The following is a 22,359-nucleotide window of genomic DNA, read 5'->3' as shown; positions in this document are numbered from 1 at the left end:
ATACGCTTTATTGACAAAGCACAAAATACAGATATACAAATACAAAGTAGCAAACACAATGTCAGGGGGTTCGTATGAAAAAACAAAATAGACACAGTCTATTAAAGAATCAGATGATATTGAACAGCGAACATAAGTTTATGGTTTTGACAGCTTTTTGATTTTGAGAATGTTGTATGGTTTTAACATATTGTTTGGTTTCATCTAAAAAGCACTGAAAGGATGGTTTTGCGTTAGAAAATTTCGACTTATGTATATGAAATTTAGCCAATAATATCAATAAATTAATCAAATAAAATTCGTTTGCCCTGTGCATGGGGTACTTAAAGAAACCAAACAATATTTTCTCGTAACAAAGAGAGAACTCAGAAAAGATAAAGGAAACAACAAAAACACAAAATTCTTGCCAGAAAAGATTCGTGTATAAGCATGACCAAAATAAATGAGAAATATCTTCCTTCACACAATTACAAAATGTACAGTTAATATCAATGTCCTTTTTATAACGTACAAGAAAAGATCTGGTTGGGTAAAAACGATGAATAACTTTAAAAGATATTTCCTATACTTTGTTATTTAATAGAAATTTCGACGGTAAGGTCCAAATCTTCTCCCATTCCAGGTCCCGGTATAAGTTATTCCAGTAGGCGACAGCCGTTGGGACACAAGTTCTGTCTTTTTGAAACAGAGTTCGTATTTCACGGTTGTTTTTCCTCTTTACAGAGGGGAAACACACCTGACCGACATAAGTAACAGCAGGATCCAGTGGTAAAGGGGTCAAATCACTAACAACAAGATTTCTAAACAACATTAAGACCCCAGCAGGGATAGCATCAAACACTATGGCATATTCCTTTGGTAGCCACCTGAATTCTGTTTTCTTACCACTCACGACTCAACTGCATAATCCTAGGTATGGTGGCTGAAGAAGGACAATCAACTCTGGCCACCATTCATCTGCAGTACGTGTAGGTTGTCAGTCCACCATTTACCTCAACAGTCAATAAACTTTTATATGATGGCAGGACTGTTTATCAAAGGGAAAGTGTGACGCTTAGGAGCCAGCTAGCTGACATAATGTTACCTTTTAACCACCTGTTGTTGTTATTTAGCCGTCTCGTTGTCATCTGTCCAGAGAATAAAAAGCATGTTCATGCATGTTTTTCCTGTGTTAGAGCCTTGATTTCGATTAAAGACGGGAGGCTTGAGGTGAGGAAGTAGAAGAATGAGGGGGAGCAGAGATGGAGGAAAAAACAGAATGAGAAACCGATGATGAAATCTATAAATCTTCAAATGTATGTTGTATAGAGCGCTTTGAGTACTCCGGGAGAGTAGAAAAGTTACGGTGTTACAGCCCATTACTTTAATTATGCGGAAGGATCCTCTCGTCGAGGCGCAAAAGTGACGCAGGCGCAAGAGTCACCAATTCGCCGCTTCTTGTTTACCATAACAACTGGCGACGCTTTCTCCTGATTGGCTGCAGCTACATCCTGTCTTCCCAGGCTTCTGCCATTCAGATGCTATTTTAAACGCTTCCTTCGTGGATTAACGGGAACGTCTTTAGGAAAGGCGTAAGTCAATAATAAGATAGTTGGCTGGCTCTTCCAGTGAGGGGAAACGTTAGCCATAGTCAAGTGCGGATAGCAGCGCTGTGTCAACGCTAACATGAAGCTAACAGCGTTTCTTCTTCTGCGGGGAAAAAGCCAGTCGGTACTCCCCAGAGAAGTTCTTCTGTTGAGCCGAGATGCCCCAGAGATGGACGCTGAAACACAGTTTTGATAAGTAAGTGTACAATGGCTGGAAATAACACATCTGCTGGCCCTAACTAGCCTTTGTTGAGCTGACTGTGGTGACTCCATTAGATCATTGCCGATGTTGGAAACAGGAAGATATTAGCATGTTTTCCATGTCTAGAAGAAGAGCACAGACTCATGGATACACTGAGCTTTTACACCATCATCTTAAAAAAAAGACAAATGAAATTGGAACATGTACCTCCTGTTGTTGGGTGGTGTTTACATTATTGTTGAAGATCTGTCAGAAAGTTCACAGACTGTCCCCACTGAAGCAAACATGGGCGAGCACTGTCACAGAGTTTGTCATGTAGACACAGCAGAGAGCAGTGTGGCTGAACCATAGTGTGATACACAGAAAGCAAAGAGGAAACACTTGGCATTGCTGACAGAGTGTAGCAGGCAGCATTTTTAGATGTCAGCTGTTCATAAAATGATTGTGGAGTTCATACCTGGAGTTCATAAACAGGCCCCTTTTTGTGCCTTGAATTCATGTTTGTGCTTTGTCCTTCCACAGCTTTGTCTACTATGGATCACAACATCCCAGAGATACTGAAAGATGCTGATGTAGAGCGAGGCCTGATTGGTAATACACATACATGCCTGCACACACACAAACACACTCATGATTGGTGACCTGTCCAAGATGTGCTGTGATAGGCTCCAGCCCACGACCCTGATGAGGATAAGTGGAAGAGAATGGATGGATAGACTCTCATTACAGATTGTGAAGATAAAATATATTTTAGAAGCTACTAATAAACCACAAATAACAGAGTACACAAAGAGCATTATGGAAAAGTTCCAGATGAGCTTTGTGTACTGTGTGGTATTAGTTATGCTAAAATAAAGACCATTCAAAACAAAACAGAAGGCTCACTGTGAAAGTTTGAACCGGTCACTGTCGGCTTGGATTAATTCTCCACACTGTGGCCTCTCTGCTCAGTTTAGCTGTGGTTTCCCCCACTGGTCTGCACAGCTGTGTGCCTGTAATCCACTCAGCATTTCCTCATTAGTCGCCACATTAATGATAACACATGGCTAATGTGGCTGTCGGATAACTGCTAATAATGAAATGCCTAATGTTAGCGTGCGTACCATCCAGGTTAGCATTTATGAGAACTGTTCAATACTTTAATGCAGCTGAAATGAGAACTTTACTGACCTTTTAAAGTTTAGAGTTGTGAACGTTAGCTGTTAATGAGGGGTGGAGCTGTAAGCTCGTCTATTTGAGGCAGAGACAGCTCTGTTTGTATACACACTGTTGCAAATGAGTATTTAAGTTTAATTTTAAGTTTAATATCGATTAATACAACCCTAGAATGTAAGCAACAAATGTAGAAATGCTTTTGTAATTGATTCCAATCTGCTTTACACAGCTGCAGTTACAACAAGCATGCACAAAGAGCCCTGTTTAAAATGAATTTCAGCTCGCTCTGCTGATTCCCCGTGTCTGCATTATTAGACACTGGCACGGTAACCTTTAATTATGAATGAATAACAATGAATTAGCACAGGGGAGTGAATTCATTGCAGAAGTTTTGATTTCTGCAAACACTGAAATGTCAGGAAGTTGCAAGTTTGCTATTCTGTGTTCTTAATATGAGCACTTTTACAGTAGCATTTAATGTCAGCTCAGCATTAAGCTGATTCTGTGAACAGTAATGCAGAATCACATCAAACGTCTCTGCAGAGGGTTTTACACACAGACTCATCATTCGTTGGTCACAGTGAGGATCTGGACATAGTGGAAACATCTCAGGCTAAAATGGTTTTAATGCATGAAAACGAAACTAAATGTATCGTAAAGTGACATTTTAGATCTAACCTGTAGACTGATTTGTAATCTGATTACATCTGATATTCAGTCATTGAATGCTGTCAACATTTTGGTCTGGAATCTTAATGGAGACGTGGGGTGTCTCCAGACCTCAGTCCTATCTGTGGAGCGAGCTGAAGCTGGAGCTGAGGAGGAGAAGGCCAACAGTGCTGCTGAGATATGAGCAAACCTGGAACGTCTTACCGCTGTGCTGTTCTCCACCAAATACCGAGTCATCGTTTGCTTGGGGATCAAATACTTATTTCACTCAATGACATGAAAAGTTCATTTAGAACTTTTATGTAACATGTTTTTCATTTTTGTTGGTTTATGAAATGAATTAGATTGTTTATTTCTTTGTAATGAGCCAACTTATAAACTCAGCAGTGGGTGTGAAGTCACCTATAATTATTATATGTACATGGCCAGTCTGTGGCCACATACATAAAACATGATTAGGCCTAACAGTGACACCTCGGCCTCTGTATTCAAGATGGCAAGGCAACGTTACAGCTTTACAGTAATATGTATATATTTTATATATGTATTACTGTACCTTGAACATATTACATGAACCAATGAAATGTGAGGGATTTTGAGCAGGATGAGCTACGACTGATCATTCATTGTTGTTGTTTCTTTCAGAGGAGTTTCACTTCCTGTTTGCTAAACAGAGGATCTGAGTGCAAATGGTATGATTTATATATGCAGCACAACATATTGTTTTTCTGCCCAATAGTACGGCACAATTTCTACTAAGCTGATTGATCAATAAACATTAATCCTCCACTGTCCGTGTGAACATAGCTCCTCCCATTTCAGTCTTTTGACCTCAAGCCAACCCTGATTTCTTTATATTTGGAGTGAGACCTTGTAGTTTTTCAAAGGTTTTCTTCGGACTGCTTTTGCCTGTACTGACCCTTTACTGAGGACTGTTTATGTTAAGCCACTTTACACTGACCTCTGCATCATCCCGTTCGGGTTGCTGATTACAGATGTTCATGTTTCGTTCCTTGCAGCAAGCTGAGGTGTTAATCAGGAGCAGCTTTAACCCCAGTCTGAAGTGGTTATTCCGGAGTCACAGTCAGGATCAGGAAGAGAAGAACTTTGTAGTGGCTCACAACCTGGTGTCCCGCTCCTCCGAGCGCCTGCTGCGTCTGCAGCAAGCGCTTCTTTCTGTGGCGCCTCAGTGGCAGCTGGTGGGCAGTGCACGGCTGTCTCAGGTGAATTTATACAGTTTGCAGTGTAACTGGATTGTGATAGGTGTGAGGAGAAGAACACGAGTGAATGAAAGCTCTCGTAGTACAGCTTAATCTCTTCAAAGATTATATCCTCAAAATTCTGACTCTTTAATTGCCATTTTTGGGATGAGGTCATAATATTGAGCATTGGAACAAACATCGATCTTGTTATAACTGAGTTCATGATCTCCTCTCCTCACTCCCACCTCCTCCCCCGTCTAATCAGGCCTGTTTTAAAGGAATGCCAGATGAAGCTGGGGTTCTTCTCCTGCCCTCCTCATCCTCCCTGCAGGGTAAATACAGAGCTCAGCGGAGACTCCTGGAGCAGCGATCCCTGCTGATTTTTATACACGAGTACACGAGGAGGGCTCGGCTAGCGGCGGTTTACATATCCAGTGTGAGCAGACTGTTGGAACATCATCAGCAACACCTTGCACCTCAGCAGGTTAGGCTGAGCTCTCGGCACTGTGAAAGGATTATTGAAATGACTGTGTGATGTAAAGCTTACTGAGCACTGTGTCATATAGTCACACGCTGTACATCACACTGTGCCAGAGGCTACCAGAGGGAACTGTCCAGTTGTGCTGAACGTTTGTGTCTTCACATGCACCTTCACTGGGTGATGTAATGAAGAGTCTGTGTAACAGATCACAGAAGTCCGCCACAACCCTTAGTTGGATGTTAAAAATGGTTGCAGGAATGCTTCTGTAACGTCCAACATTTGACATCTTTGTCAAAGAGTTTTAGATTTCTGTATCGTCACCAGTGCCTGTTCACACAGTCACAGTCATTCTGCTCTCTTTTCCAGACCCCATCAACTTGGTCTTCATGCAGGCTCGATCTGGGTTCACTGAGTCAAGAACTCAGGGTTCATCTCAATCACTGGTCTTGCCTGTTTTCCAAAGTCCAGTCTGACCACTTCTTGAGACGTGCTGCTGGTCAACATACCAGGCTACTGCTAAAAATCAAGGAATCTCTGGACCTACTTGGTCTGCAGGCTCTGGTTTTGATGGAACACTATGTCCAAGCGATCCTGTCCTCTGTATTCCAGGCTGACTTAGACTCTGTACCAAAAGAAGTCTTGGAGGATATTTTAACAGGTACTTATCATTACAACCAGGTTGTTGATGAGCAGAGAGGTCAGCACAGCGCCTCCAAGCTAAAGACTGCAGTAATGCAGCAGGCACGTTTTTCCACATTGGATTCCAGTCTTCCAAGGATCAAAAGCCATCGCCCTTCTCCTTTCTCAGTCAAAGAGTTAATGGTGATTTTAGCAAGCTATCATGCAGAAATGGCAGCCAAGCAGCTGCACTACTGGGCTTCAGAGCCGCCCTGTTACTTCTGTCAGATCCACAGCAACCATGAGACTTGCACGTGTGCTCAAAACTCCACAAGTCTCAGCTGTGGGATTTCCACATTGAGATCTGAGTGGACCTGGGAGCAGCTACATTATACATATCTAATTTCCTCTCCTCTTTTCTCCATAAGTCGTCCCACCCTCCAGATCTCTTGCCAAAATAAAAATACAACACCTCCTGTTTACACGCCTGATGTCCATTTGAACAAGCCAGTCTTGGAAAATCGTCCCTCTGTTTCAGCCAATCCCGCAGATACAGAACATAAAGAAGAGAACTCTAAAAAAGAACAAAGCAACCGGTGTCAAAAATGCACGTCCCATGCTTTGGACTTGGTTCAACCTGATCCGACACGTTTAGAAAGCGGCGCGCTTCTGCAGACAGCTTCACCTTTGTTAATGAGCTCCCAACATCTCCGAGGCGTGCCACCGTCAAGGATTTGCCAACTTCAGCATTCCTCAGCAGAGTTGTTTTTTCAGGTGTTTGTTTCGTCCAGTGATCTGCTGGCTCCGCTGGTTTCACATACACCCACACCAGAAAGACTCAACGAACAGCCGCTTCAAACCCCAGCAACAGACGTGGTAAATGGGAAGGTTGACTCAACGATTTTGAGCGCTCGAGTACCAAATACACCCGATCCAGTGGAATTAGATAGAGAGAGCTCGAAACTGAACAAAGACCAAAATGTGGAGAGAATTCCACAGGAATGGGCTGAACTGGAAATAACTGTGCCAGATCCCACCAGCAGGTATGGTCACACCATTGTTACCACCTACCGATGTTATTGGTAGTGTTTCTGCATGTGTCCGCGTCATTCTTTGTAGGGATGTTGAGTCCATTCATATCTGCCTTACATGCTGGGCCAGACCTCTACTTTATTGTTAGAAGCAGACTATGACTCGTACAAGTGTGGTGTTTATTGTAAACATATAGAAAGTGCTGTATGAAGATGTGTCACATTTGATCTCTGACCTCTTCGTCAAGGTCAATACATTGATCTAAAGATCAAAGTAGTAATAATGCTATATAACACTACTTAAAACTACGTTTCTTACCGCCTGTTTGTATTAATGATACATGGCAGGTTCTAAATAGCAAGTTACTTTGTTCCTCTGACGTCTTCTTCAAGCTCAATAAGGTTCAACTTTAATTAGTTTAAATTTTTCATAAAATTAACAACAATGAAAACATGATCTGGATTTATGGGGATTCTAAATATCACTCTACAGTTTCCAGTATGTCACATTTACACTCAGGTCTAATTTCTGCCACATCTTTCAAGTTGACCCCAGAATGTGTTATTTTAAAGAAAGTGTTAATAGAAATGGAATGAACTGCCTTGTTAGTCAGAAATATGCTGTTATATCCTGATCGATCTTGATTCATTCGGGGAATATTTTGAAGTTCACGTAATGATGAAGTTAGTGCTGTTTTGCCACATGCATGAATTTGCACAATTCTCTTGCTTTGAAGTAAGACTGACAAAGTAAACCATGAAACAAAGACTGACAGAAGTTGTTTTTTTGTTCTTCCCAGTTCTCATGTTGTCCCTGTTGGGCATTCCCAAACTAATGACTTATAGTAAGCTGGACAACTGCAGGTGGAGGACAGTCGCACACAGTCTATCTGATAATATCATGCATTCATTCCGATTCGTACTGTCTTGAAAGCGACGCATTAAAAATGCAGACTCGGGCCAAGAAACACGGTCTGTTTCTGAAAAAACGATCATTCAGGCATGAAACCAACACCTTCAGATGGTGTAGGATTCATGGAAACGAGTGCATGTTCATAAGCTACTACAGTGTTTCTATCAAAGGATGGTTAAACATTAAGAGGTGATTTGTATCTTTCAGATCCGAGAAGGAGGAGATGTTTGAAGCAGACACAAAGACACTGGAGCCGAACCTTGTTTGCTGGTCTCACTCCGTCCAGTGGTTAGACCTGGGTGAGTCTCTGGTCTTTGCTGATCTGCTTGAACAGTATCATACCCTGCTGAGGGCTTTCTGCAGCAGAGCCCTGTGGCTGCAACTACAAGTCCCTGTAGCAGGACACACTGCAGGAAGCCTCAACCTCCAGGAGCACCACAGGGGTTTCCAGGTCATCCACCGGCTGTGTCAGGCTTCAGACACTGGTAAGAACATGGCCTCAGCAGCCACTGTGCCCACCGTCTGATGATAGCAGACATGTGGATACGGAAAGTACAGTCCAGGCTGAGCGTGTAGTGCTGTAATGTTGTACACTGCTTTCCTTGTTACGTTTACTTTGCTGCTTTGTCTACAGCAGCTGTTTTGTGTCTGTGTTGTGTGTAACCTCTTCATATTTTGTCTTCCTTTGGAATGGACACATTTCTGCTGCCTGTTGTCTTATCCATGTTTGTGATTGGTCACATTAATCTATGAGCACATTCACATGAAAGTGGGGGCAGCACCTTTCACTGATGGAGTGGGAAACGCTGAGCTGACTGGAGCTGATAACCATCTTTGTGTGACTGCTTTGCCTAAACTTAGAGTCAGTATACAGAAGATCTTTCAGTTATGTTAAATATTTATGAAACTCTGAGGAAAGGCTCTCAGATACTCTGAGACTTAATGATGATCTGCACAATCTGAGTGCCTGATCATTGTGTTTGCTTCTGGCACACATTTGGACCTGATGGATGGGGGATGCAGTGTGCATAAAAAAGAATCGTCTAATTTCAAAGTGTTTTTATCCCACAGCCTCTCATCAGTAATGATCACAGCATGTGCTGTCAGAAGGAGCTGGGGGGAGCTTCACGTGGTTGCTGGTAGGAAGCTTCTCAGCACTCAGGTTAACAGCAAAAACTCCGAGAGCAGCTCGACTGCAAAACTCGTTGAAAGGAGAAAACCGAGCATATGAATTTGTGTTGTGTGTGACACTCCTTGTTGTGTGTTGCAGGTCAAGTTCCAAAGGAGAGTGAAGTCATGCTGGAGGACCTGAGTCTGTGTGTGTTACTGGTTACTGCACATGCTCAGTGGGACTATGGTTAGTGCGCTTAGACTCACACACTGATCGGTCTGCTGCTCTGACCTTACATATTACATGTTTTTACATATATGTCATTTTTTTTGTTTTAGACACGGTGTGATGTCATTAGCTTTGATTTCATATTTGATTGACCAGAGCTTTAAGAACTCTAATACACACTTAGGCTACGCCCACACGTAAAGGCAGAAATGAAGGAAAACGCTGCTAGGAACATGCCAAAGCAACAGGTGGCGATATATTCCTAACCGTGCAGAAATGTTGGCCAATCAGAAGTCTAGAAGCCTCGGCGGGAAAAAGTAAACAAAGCTGGGGCATAGAAGCAGAACCGAGTCGTATGTGTGGAGGGACAGTAACTGTGTGTGTATATGTCAGCATTTAAACACTGCAGAGAGTACAAGTAACAGTAACAGTATTGTAGGAATTCATTTCACCGAAACAATAACGTGGCGCACAGTGTGACGTCAAAAAAGGCGCACACCTGTGACGCTGCGTTTTCTCCGTTTTTCTCGTCCACACGTAAATGCAAAAACGGAGTTTTCAAAAATATCCACCCTGGCCGGAGTTTTTAAAAATCTCCGTTTTCAGTGACCAAAAACGCCGTTTACGTGTGGACGAGGGTGCAAACGCATAGAAGAATCTGCGTTTTCAAAAATACCCGGGTACGTGTGGACGTAGCCTAAGTTATTTTTAAAATCATGTTTTACTTCATTTTTAACAGCAGCAGAATTTCCAACAGTTGATAAATATAAAGTATATTATGGTGTTTTTCTTTTATTCCTCAGCAACAATAAATAACATCGGACATCGCTCGTCTATAAAAAAGAATAACATTATCTGCAGACTGACTTTGAGCTGAATCGCTGTCCCGTGCTGTGCTTCTGCTTCGTTGTCTCTCCTCAGAATTGTGCCGAACTTTAGGTTCAACCCTGACAGATAAATGTTTGATAAATCAAAGAAGCTCGTTTGTGGTGACATCATCTGAAAATGTGACAACGTCAGCAACAATGGAGCGTTTCCTTCTGCTGCTGCCACCCCTCCTGTCTTCTCTGCGCTGCCATCAGTCACACAGCGGAGCCTCAGGTAAACGTTCCACCAGCAGCACTCTAACCAAACCCAGTGGAAATGACATCAACTCATAAATCCAAAAGCGTTTTGTGGGAGAAACGTCACATCCAGGTGACGTCTTCAGTCTCAGCTGACTGCAGGTTTCAACCTTATAAACGGGACATTTGCATAATGACTGAAACCAGCCCACTGAAGGAACAATGGGCTGGGAGGTCAGTTCCTTAATCTTAATTATGCAAATTCTCATGACCATTGATCAACAACCACTGATCAGTGGGTCAGTGGGCTTTGATCAGTGGTTGTCTCTCTTTAATATTGCAGAGTCTTTGCCTGTTTTTTCTTTTTTTTTAAAACAGTTTCTACATAAAATAATAATAATAATAATAAAATTGACTTGATCCCCGTTGTGTCTGTCTCCCCTCCACAGGTCCCTTCAGCCTCTTCCCTTGTACTCTGCAGAGGCAGACTGTTAGTTTGATGCTGGCCTCTGTGCAGCTGCCTACTGTATGGGTGATGTCCAAGGCACACCAGTTCCTCTCCTCCTGGAGTCTCAATAAGTTCCTGCTTATTACACAGGGGGACCTCACAGTAGGTTACTCATATATTACAACCAGAACACTTGTTCTGTAGAGCTGGGTGATCAGAGACTGATATGAGTGGAAAGGCTGTTTCATAAACACGATGCAGTGAACTCGGATCATATTCACACCACTTTACTAACACTGGAGTATAAACAATGTAACGCATGATGTACTGTGAGCTTCTAATGGCTGTCTTTGGTGCTGTATTTATTTTTGGCCCAAAGTTCATTTCATTTATTTCACTTTGCTTCATATTTATGTATTAAGGATTTCATACGTTTCGAATAAAAAAACAAAATTAGTTTGAGCAGTGGTGCCAAAACGTTTGGATACAGTTCATCTTTAAGCCTCAGTGTCAGTTTAAATGTGTTTTTTGTGTCTGCAGGTGATGAGGGAGTCATTCGAGGCGATGGTGCATCAGACCAAATCACTAGTGATGAATTCACACAGTGACCAGCAGTCTACTCTACACACCCACAGCCAGCTCCTCCTGCAGCAGCAGCTGGAAACGCTGGAGCGTGCTCGGTCTGCTCTGCAGGTGAGCTGTCTGCTTTCTTCTCACAGCCACGTCAGAAAGCTTCACTGCTGTTGTGCAGACGGGTGAACTGTGTGTTTAGTGTTGCTGAGGATCATATAACAGGACTATACAGTGCCACACATGATTCCCTAACCACATCTAACCAGTAATGTTGATGTCGTCACTGTCCGTCAGACCTTCTCTTCTGTGATGCTGAGGACATTCTCCAGTGACTGCAAGCAGAGGTCAGGAGAGATCTTTGAACACACCATGCCTCCTGCTGTACACTGGAAGCCCAGCCACAGGACAGGTACTTGTATCTGACTGTATGACTTCAGTTTACCTCAGTGTTTTATGTAGATTTATGTTGGAGGTAAGAAACTCCTTTGAGCACTTAGTGACCGTGTGAATAATAACTCCCTTTCACGGGAAACCAGAAAACCAGAACCAGAGTCTTAAAAGGTGGCTGTAAGGTTTGGGTGAGAGGAAAGCTGACAGAGAAGTGTGGAGAACAACTATATACTATATAAATAATATACCGGTCAGTAGAGGAAGAGGAGTTTCAGAGTAGTGGAAAACTTACAGAGACCGAGAGGACAAAGCACAAACTAAAAGGCAGAGAAGTTATGAACAGATTTGAATAAAGACCACATTGATCAGGTGTTCTGGTGATCAGGTGTTCTGGTTCAGGTGATCAGGTGTTCTGGTGTTCTGGTGTTCTGGTGTTCTGGTGATCAGGTGTTCAGGTGATCAGGTGTTCTGGTGATCAGGTGTTCAGGTGATCAGGTGTTCAGGTGTTCTGGTTCAGGTGTTCTGGTGATCAGGTGTTCTGGTGATCAGGTGTTCAGGTGATCAGGTGTTCTGGTGATCAGGTGTTCAGGTGTTCTGGTTCAGGTGTTCTGGTGATCAGGTGTTCTGATGATCAGGTGTTCTGGTGTTCTGGTGATCAGGTGTTCAGGTGATCAGGTGTTCAGGTGATCAGGTGTTCAGGTGTTCTGGTGATCAGGTGTTCTGGGATCAGGTGTTCTGGTTCAGGTGATCAGGTGTTCTGGTGATCAGGTGTTCTGGTGATCAGGTGTTCAGGTGTTCTGGTTCAGGTGTTCTGGTGATCAGGTGTTCTGGTGATCAGGTGTTCTGGTTCAGGTGTTCAGGTGATCAGGTGTTCTGGTGATCTGGTGTTCTGGGATCAGGTGTTCTGGTTCAGGTGATCAGGTGTTCTGGTGATCAGGTGATCTGGTTCAGGTGTTCTGGTGATCAGGTGATCAGGTGTTCTGGTTCAGGTGATCAGGTGTTCTGATGATCAGGTGATCAGGTGTTGTGGTTCAGATGATCAGGTGATCAGGTGTTGTGGTGATCAGGTGATCAGGTGTTGTGGTGATCAGGTGATCAGGTGTTCTGGTTCAGATGATCAGGTGTTGTGGTTCAGGTGTTCTGGTGATCAGGTGTTGTGGTTCAGGTAATCAGGTGTTCTGGTTCAGGTGTTCAGGTGATCAGGTGTTCTGGTGATCAGGTGATCAGGTGTTCTGGTTCAGATGATCAGGTGTTCTGGTGATCAGGTGTTCTGGTTCAGGTGATCAGGTGTTCTGGTTCTGGTGATCAGGTGATCAGGTGTTCTGGTTCAGGTGATCAGGTGTTCTGGTTCTGGTGATCAGGTGATCAGGTGTTCTGATGATCAGGTGATCAGGTGTTGTGGTTCAGATGATCAGGTGATCAGGTGTTCTGATGATCAGGTAATCAGGTGTTCTGGTTCAGGTGATCAGGTGTTCTGGTTCTGGTGATCAGGTGATCAGGTGTTCTGATGATCAGGTGATCAGGTGTTGTGGTTCAGATGATCAGGTGATCAGGTGTTGTGGTGATCAGGTGTTCTGGTTCAGGTGATCAGGTGTTGTGGTTCAGATGATCAGGTGTTGTGGTTCTGGTTATCAGGTGTTCTGGTGATCAGGTGTTCTGGTGATCAGGTGATCAGGTGTTGTGGTTCAGGTAATCAGGTGTTCTGATGATCAGGTGTTCTGGTTCAGGTGTTCAGGTGATCAGGTGTTCTGGTGATCAGGTGATCAGGTGTTCTGGTTCAGATGATCAGTTGATAAGGTGTTCTGGTGATCAGGTGTTCTGGTTCTGGTGATCAGGTGTTGTGGTGATCAGGTGTTCTGGTTCAGGTGATCAGGTGTTGTGGTGATCAGGTGTTCTGGTTCTGGTGATCAGGTGTTGTGGTGATCAGGTGTTCTGGTTCAGGTGATCAGGTGTTCTGGTTCTGGTGATCAGGTGATCAGGTGTTCTGATGATCAGGTGATCAGGTGTTGTGGTTCAGATGATCAGGTGATCAGGTGTTGTGGTGATCAGGTGTTCTGGTTCAGGTGATCAGGTGTTGTGGTTCAGATGATCAGGTGTTGTGGTTCTGGTTATCAGGTGTTCTGGTGATCAGGTGTTCTGGTGATCAGGTGATCAGGTGTTGTGGTTCAGGTAATCAGGTGTTCTGATGATCAGGTGTTCTGGTTCAGGTGTTCAGGTGATCAGGTGTTCTGGTGATCAGGTGATCAGGTGTTCTGGTTCAGATGATCAGTTGATAAGGTGTTCTGGTGATCAGGTGTTCTGGTTCTGGTGATCAGGTGTTCTGGTGATCAGGTGTTCTGGTTCAGGTGATCAGGTGTTGTGGTGATCAGGTGATCAGGTGTTCTGGTTCAGGTGATCAGGTGTTCTGGTGATCAGGTGATCAGGTGTTGTGGTGATCAGATGATCAGGTGTTCTGGTGAGCAGGTGTTCTGGTTCAGGGGTTCAGGTGATCAGGTGTTCAGGTGTTCTGGTTCTGGTGATCAGGTGTTCTGGTGATCAGGTGTTCTGGTTCAGGTGTTCAGGTGTTCTGGCGATCAGGTGTTCTGGCGATCAGGTGTTCAGGTGTTCTGGTGATCTGGTGTTCAGGTGATCTGGTGTTCAGGTGTTCTGGTGATCAGGTGTTCTGGTGATCAGGTGATCAGGTGTTGTTGTTCAGATGATCAGGTGATCAGGTGTTCTGGTGATCAGGTGATCAGGTGATCAGGTGTTCTGGTTCAGATGATCAGGTGTTGTGGTTCAGGTGATCAGGTGTTCAGGTGATCAGGTGTTCTGGTGATCAGGTGTTCTGGTTCAGATGATCAGGTGATCAGGTGTTCTGGTGATCAGGTGTTCTGGTTCAGGTGATCAGGTGATCAGGTGTTCTGGTTCAGGTGATCAGGTGTTGTGGTGATCAGGTGTTCTGGTTCAGGTGTTCAGGTGTTCTGGTGATCAGGTGATCAGGTGATCAGGTGTTCTGGTTCAGGTGATCAGGTGTTCAGGTGATCAGGTGATCAGGTGTTCTGGTTCAGGTGATCAGGTGTTGTGGTTCAGATGATCAGGTGTTCTGGTTCAGATGATCAGGTGTTCTGGTGATCAGGTGATCAGGTGTTCTGGTTCAGGTGTTCTGGTGTTCTGGTGATCTGGTGATCAGGTGATCAGGTGTTGTGGTTCAGATGATCAGGTGTTCTGGTGATCTGGTGATCAGGGGTTCAGGTGATCAGGTGTTGTGGTTCAGGTGATCAGGTGTTGTGGTTGAGGTGATCAGGTGTTCTGGTGATCAGGTGATCAGGTGTTCAGGTGATCAGGTGTTCAGGTGTTCAGGTGTTCTGGTGATCAGGTGATCAGGTGTTCTGGTGATCAGGTGTGGATCTTTAAGGAATGGTTTAAGTACAGCAGCCCTTGAAGCCAGTGATGTCTGATGGGCTCTTACAAAGTGAAACAAAGTGAAGTGGTTTTGTAGGTTTTATGAATTCTGAACATAAAAACTGCAGCAAACAGCAACACATTACTAAACACGCTGTAACTGTTCAACGAAGAAGTTATTTAGGGGTTACTTTTATTCGGCTAAACTCATCAGGGTTGGGTTTAAAAATCGATTTTAGTTTCAATAAAGTGATATCCATTCATTAAGTCCTGAATCCATTTTTAAATATAAATGTATTTTTGTCAGAAACGTCAGAATCTCAGGTTAAAGCTCACAAAACTATTTCAACAACCACCAAACAGCTAAAACCGCAAATGAGAGCAGGTAACAGAGTCCGCACAGAAACACAGAGCGTGGATCGTTCACCCGACGGCACGGACACGCCGTCGCTGCTGAACGTCGACGTCTCACAGATTCTGACGCTGCAGGTTTCATTACTCAACACTCCAACAGCAAAGCCTCATTTCTGCTGTTAAACATCGAACAAATGTAAACTTTTACAAATGATGCCAAATAACAAACTCTCAGCTGTGTCTGTAATCAGACCTCTGTAACTTTGCTCTGCTTCACTGCAGCAGCATCAGGTTCACATCTGATTTTCTTATCTGCTATAAAAAGCCAGTAAATGTAGTTTTCCTGTGAGAGAACAACCCACAAACTCAGGTGTGTGAGCAGGTGACCCTGTGCCACACCGCTGGAGTGCAGCAGGTTCGAGTCTCACTCCTGGCTCTTTGCTGTGTGTCTGTCTTCACTGCTCCAGCGCCAACACTTCCTCATCTTTGCCACTAACTGCTGCAGGTTGGACTTGTCATCCAGTCTGTTCCTTCCACAGTGACTGATCCACCCATGTATTATGAACAGAACACCAGCTGTCATGTTTGTGCTTTGGGTCGCTATCCTGGCAAAGCAGCAGCTACAGCGTGTAGTTAGTGTCATTGCTTATGAATGCTTTTATATTCACACCAACCACACTGAAAATAAATGACTGCTGTAATATTTCAGCAGCATCTCAGTTTATTTTACGCTGTGTTTCCAAAGGTTTTCCCAACAGTCCCAGTGAATATGCATCTCTGGCAGCTCAAACTGTGATTGGTCAAGTGTTAGAGGGCGTGGCTCCTCTGTCTGACGACGCACGAGTCCAAGCATTGAGTATAACGATGACAGCGTTCATGGAGGCATGGATGGAGCACATCCTGAGACAGAAGATCAAGTTCAGGTGTGTTTTAGAGCACAGACTGTGTTAGCCAACAAACTGATGACATCATTAAAAACAGCAGTTTGGTACGTGTGCGTGTGACTCTTCACGTCACATAAACACAAACCATCTTCAGATGTTGACAAATGTCCTTTTGCTCTTTGTTTGTAGCGTGCAGGGCGCTCTTCAGCTGAAGCAAGACTTTGACTCTATTAGAGAAATGATCCAGTCCGACCAGTATGGTCTGTCAGCTGAGCTCCACCAGCAGCTGCTCAGCCTCCGGTATCACCATCTGGCTTTTTCTCTTATTCATTGTCATCTTCATCTCCCTGTAAATCTCTTGATTATTAACTAATCAAACCAGTAACAAATATCCAAAACCAGCCCAAACGAGCCTACGTGTTCAATTCAATTCAATTTATATTGCAGCAAATCACAACAGCAGTCGCCTCAAGGTGCTTTATGAAAGCTTAGCAGCTGTGCATACTCCACATCTCTGAGACCACTGCTTTACTGTGAGCTTCAGACTGTGGAAGCTGTCATCTTTCTAGTCTTACTGACCACTGAACGCCACATTTTTCCATCTGTAATTTTAAATCACCAATGAATCACACAGTCAGTAAATATGCAACTTTTGGGGCTGTGGGAAGAAACAGGCACAGAGGAAGCATCCAAACTCCACCCAAAAAGACTCCAGACAGGTTCAGACTCTTTCTGTTATTTGGCAGTGCAGACCTCTGCACCGCTGTGCCGGCTAAGAAGGACATGAACACACTGCTGTTTGCACGGCGGACGTCATGTTCTCTTCCACTGAGGCTGATTCTGCAGGGTGGGCCATTTCTATGGATACACCGTAATAACATGGGAATGGTTGGTGATATTAAAGTCCTGTTTGTGGCACATTAGTATATGTGAGGGGGCAAACTCCTCAAGATGGGCGGTGACCATGGTGGCCATTTAGAAGTCGGCCATCTTGGATACAACTTTTGTTTTTCCAATAGGAAGAGGGCCATGTGACACATCACACTTATTGGTAATGTCACAAGAAAAACAATGGTGTGCTTGGTTTCAACGTAACTTTATTCTTTCATGAGTTATTTACAAGTTTCTGACCACTCATAAAATGTGTTCAATGTGCTGCCCATTGTGTTGGATTGTCAATGCAACCCTCTTCTCCCACTCTTCACACACTGATAGCAACACCGCAGGAGAAATGCCAGCACAGGCATCCAGTATCCGTAGTTTCAGGTGCTGCACATCTCGTATCTTCACACCATAGACAATTGCCTTCAGATGACCCCAAAGATAAAAGTCTAAGGGGGTCAGATCGGGAGATCTTGGGGGCCATTCAACTGGCCCACGACGACCAATCCACTTTCCAGGAAACTGTTCATCTAGGAATGCTCGGACCTGCACCCATAATGTGGTGGTGCACCATCTTGCTGGAAAAACTCAGGGAACGTGCCAGCTTCAGCGCATAAAGAGGGAAACACATCATCATGTAGCAACTTCAAATATCCAGTGGCCTTGAGGTTTCCATTGATGAAGAATGGACCCACTATCGTTGTGCCCCATATACCACACCAAACCATCACTTTTGTTGTTCCCACAGTCTTGGAGGGATCCATCCAATGTGGGTTAGTGTCAGACCAATAGCGGTGGTTTTGTTTGTTAACTTCACCATTCACATAAAAGTTTGCCTCATCACTGAACAAACTCTTCTGCGTGAACTGAGGGTCCTGTTCCAGTTTTTGTTTTGCCCATTCTGCAAATTCTGTGCGCCGATCTGGGTCGTCCTCGCTGAGATGCTGCAGTAGCTGGAGTTTGTAAGGGTGCCATTTGTGAGTAGCTAATATCCGCCGAAGGGATGTTCGACTGATGCCACTCTCCAGTGACATGCGGCGAGTGCTACGCTGTGGGCTCTTGCTGAATGAAGCCAGGACAGCCACTGATGTTTCTTCTTTAGTGACAGTTTTCTTGCGTCCACATTTTGGCAAATCCAACACTGAACCAGTTTCACCAAACTTAGCAAGCAGTTTGCTGACTGTAGCATGGGAGATGGGTGGTCTTGTAGGGTGTCTTGCATTGAAATCTGCTGCAGTGACCCGGTTACTGCGTTCACCAGATATCAACACGATTTCGCTCCTCACGTGTTAACCTCTTCGACATGTCAATGGCTGTGAACAAAGAGAAACTTGTAAATAACTCATGAAAGAATAAAGTTACGTTGAAACCAAGCACACCATTGTTTTTCTTGTGACATTACCAATAAGTTTGATGTGTCACATGGCCCTCTTCCTATTGGAAAAACAAAAGTTGTATCCAAGATGGCCGACTTCTAAATGGCCACCATGGTCACCACCCATCTTGAGGAGTTTGCCCCCTCACATATACTAATGTGCCACAAACAGGACTTTAATACCACCAACCATTCCCATGTTATTACGCTGTATCCATAGAAATGGCCCACCCTGTGTATAAGTCACTTTGACGTGATGTCAGAGTGGGACAGCTGCAGTGCTGGGACCAGATGTGCACAAGAAGATAATCATACAAATGTTGCTATTTTCAGTATTTAGTCACATCTTTGTTGTACACCTCAAACATTGTGACTTCAACTGTTTTCGGTTATCTACTGGGTCTGTTCAAGTAAAAAATATTAAAGTGTTACTTTTTAATATTTTACTATGCTGGGAGAGTCTAAATAAGTGATGACGGTCCTCAGTACTCTCTCTGTCTGCAGGGTTTTTCAGCAGGTGGACTCAGCAGTGGTGTGTCTGCTCCAGCAGCCGCAGGCTAAACCGTACGTGCCGTCTCGATCCTGGGAGCCTTTCACTCGCTGCTGTAAGTGTCACATCAGTCTGCAGCGTTCAAATGTGCCAACACGTCAGAGTTCATTTCCCTCGCTCCTTCAGTACACAGACATTTCAGAGGCGTGTTGGGTTGTGAGAAAGTTGTCCTTCATCAACCAAGCACAGTGTTCTGTTAGGATTCACAGGCCTACTGCTGTGTGGTTGCCATTCATGTGACAAATACAATGAGAGGCAGTGGTGATGAGCCTGCTATAATTCTCCAGGTCCGGCTGACAGAAACAGGGACAGCACTGATGCTGCTGTGGGGAGTAGTATAGCCAACCTGAGGTGCATGGAAGGCGAGGACCTGCCTCAGTCTGATTCCTCATACACGCCTACCGACCTCCCTCCAGTAGACCCATCGACCCCCGCAGAGCCATACCTCGCTCCAAGGTACAGTTCTCCCATTCTCTCTACGGAGGTAGTGCAGAAATTCATCTTTTTTTGGACACATTAATGGGCCTGATGCACACTTCTCCCCTTGAAGTCGCTCCCAGTGTTAAGAAGTGTTTCCTTTGTGCTCACAGCCTGGTGCTGGGTGCAGCTCAGCAGGACTGGTTAGACCTGAGGATTCAGACCAGTGCCCGTCGCTGGAGGCTGCCGGGGCTGCCCTGCCTGTCCAACTCTGAAGGAAATATCATGTAAATACATAAAAATAATGATTTTATTTTTGATAAATAGACATGAGGGAGGCACCATGAAGCAGGTACAACATAACAAACCCCAGTCAGACACAATGGGAATCACAACACTGGTTAGAACTTCACACTCACATATGTTTGAAATGTGTCAAATGAATGAAATGATAATTAATTTAAAAACAAAATGCTCTTATTTTCAGAAATATTTCTTTTACCTCTGTTTTATATACCTGAATAAATCAGTTTGTGTTTGCATGTTCATGTGCTCGTGCTTCTTTTCATTGCTGTTGTTAGTTTATCAGACTGGAACTGGACTAAGTGCACCATGAAAACCATTTGATGCTTCTTATCTCATTCAGTTGAATTCATTTCTGTGCTTTATGACTTTATTTCAATAGTTCAAACTCCCAAAAGTTCGAACTGCAGAACAACAAACAAAGGACCTGAAGACAGAAGCAAATGTTACGTTGTGTTATAAAAGTGATTTTCTTTTACTTTTGATTCTGTTCCCCTCTACTCTCGATGGACGAGAAGCACAAATCATTTCTTTACTAACCCCTCCTGTTGTTGTTCGCACAAATGAAGTCAGGACCGAGAACAACAACAGTTCAGACTACTCAATGACAGGAATACATTTCTAATCTCGTCCATCCTGGTTGTTATTAGTGCCACCATCTCAAAGCCATGCATCATCGCAGGTCTCGCTGCCGTCTCGTAAGCACTGTATGACTTCACTGTTATACCTGCCTCACATTTACACACATTCTGTCTTGTTTTCACTGACCGCCAACTTTCCATTCTCTCATCTACCTCCTGCCTCACTACAGATCTCAGTATTGTCTTCAAACATCACGGTCTATGGACGCTGACTTCATCTGTGTCCATCAACACAGCAACCAGCAGTTGGGCTTCATGCCGAGAAAGAATGAGAGTCGCCTCTCTTCTTAACCCAGCTTCAACAACAACTCTATCCTATCTGAGCTCTGCACATCACCCTTGTTCCTGGAAATAAATACGTACAAATCCGTTCCTCGGGCATCCTCTCACTCTCTAAGCTTGTGTCAAACAATTTGGTCCATACCTACACAGGTACCAACATCTGTACCAACTCATCTTCTTCACAGCTGCCCTCCTCTTCATCAATCCTCTGTATTTCCTGATTCACTAACTGTCCTCCATCCTTCTCAACACGTTTTCTTCACTCGTTAGTACGTTCCCATCTCTGTCTTAACTCACTACAGGTATAAATCAACACAGACCCCAGGATACGACATTCTCACCATACTTCACTCACTAAACGACATATTTGCAACTTCAGAAATGTTGTGATATGCGGTATTGCAATAACATAAACTGATTATTATCACCTTTTCTCAACTGCAAATTGTGTGCATACAAGCCCTACATGACCAACCACAATGCAAAGTGTTGGATGCAGTGATGTAAAGCATGCTGCCGTCTAGAGCAGTGGAGGCCTGTTCTCTGGACTTTGGGTTTGGTGATTGCAGAGAGAGCATTACTTCTCTGGTTGCACTGTGCCAGGTGTAAAGTTTGGTGGAGGGGGGAATTATGATGGGGGGTTGAATTTCAGGAGTCGGTCTTGCCTCCTTAGTTGTAGTGAAATAAACTCATTAACATTTCCTTTGACAAAGAACAGCTGTACACAATCTCAGTAGGCTCATCTTGTTCATTTGAATCTTTTCTGCTTATTTATTCATTTCTATCTGTGTTGAATGAATACCAGTGTAGGGACTACGTTAACTACGTTAATAACTACGTTAGTATTGTGGTAACGAGCACGGTAACTAGTTATTATGCCAAAATCAGGAACGCGTTAATCGTTACTGGGATTTAGATAGGCTCGTTAATCGTTACTGGGATTTAGATAGGCTCGTTAATCGTTACTGGGATTTAGATAGGCTCGTTAATCGTTACTGGGATTTAGATAGGCTCCACAGAGCTTCCACAGATTCAGTAACATCAGCAAGTGGTGGAGGCCAGCAGGTGGATGAGGGAAGGGGAGGCAGGAGGAGAGACCCGAGGCAGCTGCCGGTCCGAGTGTCAGGTGAACTGAACTTAAGGTAAGAAGTTATGACCTGCAGTCCATCTGGGTCAGATATAAACCAAGTTTAGGTGGAGTTTATTTTCGTTATGCTGGGTACTAGCTAGCATGACGGAGTTTCTATACAGCTGGGTGGGTGCTATGATGTTACTGGTGTTGAACTTTATTTTATTCATAAGGTTAGTCAGTAGAGTTGCCTTAAAAAACAGAATCGTCTCGTATTCAGAGAAAATATTGCGCGTTTTGTATTGAAGTGAAAAGAAACACAGTTTGTCCCGGACTTCAGCTACAATGAAAAAGACACAAAGCTGGATTTATTCTGTCTTTGCTGCACAGCTGCCTCTCCTCTCATTCTCCCCTCTCTCTCCTGTTTCTCCTTCAATCATGAAACTGATCAATGATCAGCTGATCGGCTTTTCTCTCTTGTTTGTTTATCGCCCACTTTGCGCCAGAAAGAGGAAACCAGCCGATGTCGCGCTAAACTACAGCAGCACGT

At 44.0% G+C, this 22,359-nt stretch overlaps 1 protein-coding gene across 2 annotated transcripts; it reads left to right on the top strand.

Annotated features, from left to right (window-relative positions):
• The first annotated feature begins 1,242 nt into the window (after positions 1-1,242).
• Positions 1,243-21,070, top strand: ccdc142 (coiled-coil domain containing 142). 2 transcript variants are annotated; one of them, XM_084908783.1, is made up of 18 exons: positions 1,243-1,782; positions 2,311-2,379; positions 4,258-4,304; positions 4,632-4,835; positions 5,080-5,298; positions 5,662-6,956; positions 8,065-8,342; positions 9,128-9,214; positions 10,118-10,297; positions 10,710-10,870; positions 11,249-11,401; positions 11,576-11,690; positions 16,152-16,329; positions 16,480-16,590; positions 19,052-19,152; positions 19,385-19,553; positions 19,688-19,801; positions 20,629-21,068. In XM_084908783.1, the coding sequence occupies exons 3-18, from the start codon at positions 4,302-4,304 to the stop codon at positions 20,747-20,749; spliced, it is 3,489 nt and encodes a 1,162-aa protein (XP_084764909.1). In that variant the 5' UTR covers positions 1,243-1,782; positions 2,311-2,379; positions 4,258-4,301; the 3' UTR covers positions 20,750-21,068. The 2 variants fall into 2 exon arrangements, with proteins under 2 accessions (XP_084764909.1, XP_084764901.1); XM_084908775.1 differs by lacking the exons at positions 1,243-1,782; positions 2,311-2,379; positions 4,258-4,304 and having other exon boundaries at positions 4,599-4,835; positions 20,629-21,070.
• The last annotated feature ends 1,289 nt before the right edge of the window (positions 21,071-22,359 follow it).

Source organism: Perissodus microlepis, chromosome 2 (genome assembly GCF_051167445.1).
Source record: "Perissodus microlepis isolate ML-2025 ecotype Zambia chromosome 2, ASM5116744v1, whole genome shotgun sequence".
Taxonomy (NCBI): domain Eukaryota; kingdom Metazoa; phylum Chordata; class Actinopteri; order Cichliformes; family Cichlidae; genus Perissodus; species Perissodus microlepis.
This window is presented reverse-complemented; position numbering and strand designations above follow the sequence as displayed.

Bases quoted from the DNA above. Each gene is read 5' to 3' on its own strand.
- ccdc142 (XM_084908775.1), top strand. From the start codon at position 4,608: ATGTTCATGTTTCGTTCCTTGCAGCAAGCTGAGGTGTTAATCAGGAGC. The intron at 9,215-10,117 runs GTTAGTGCGCTT...GTCTCTCCTCAG, and splicing joins ACATGCTCAGTGGGACTATG to AATTGTGCCGAACTTTAGGT. The intron at 19,153-19,384 runs GTAAGTGTCACA...ATAATTCTCCAG, and splicing joins GGAGCCTTTCACTCGCTGCT to GTCCGGCTGACAGAAACAGG.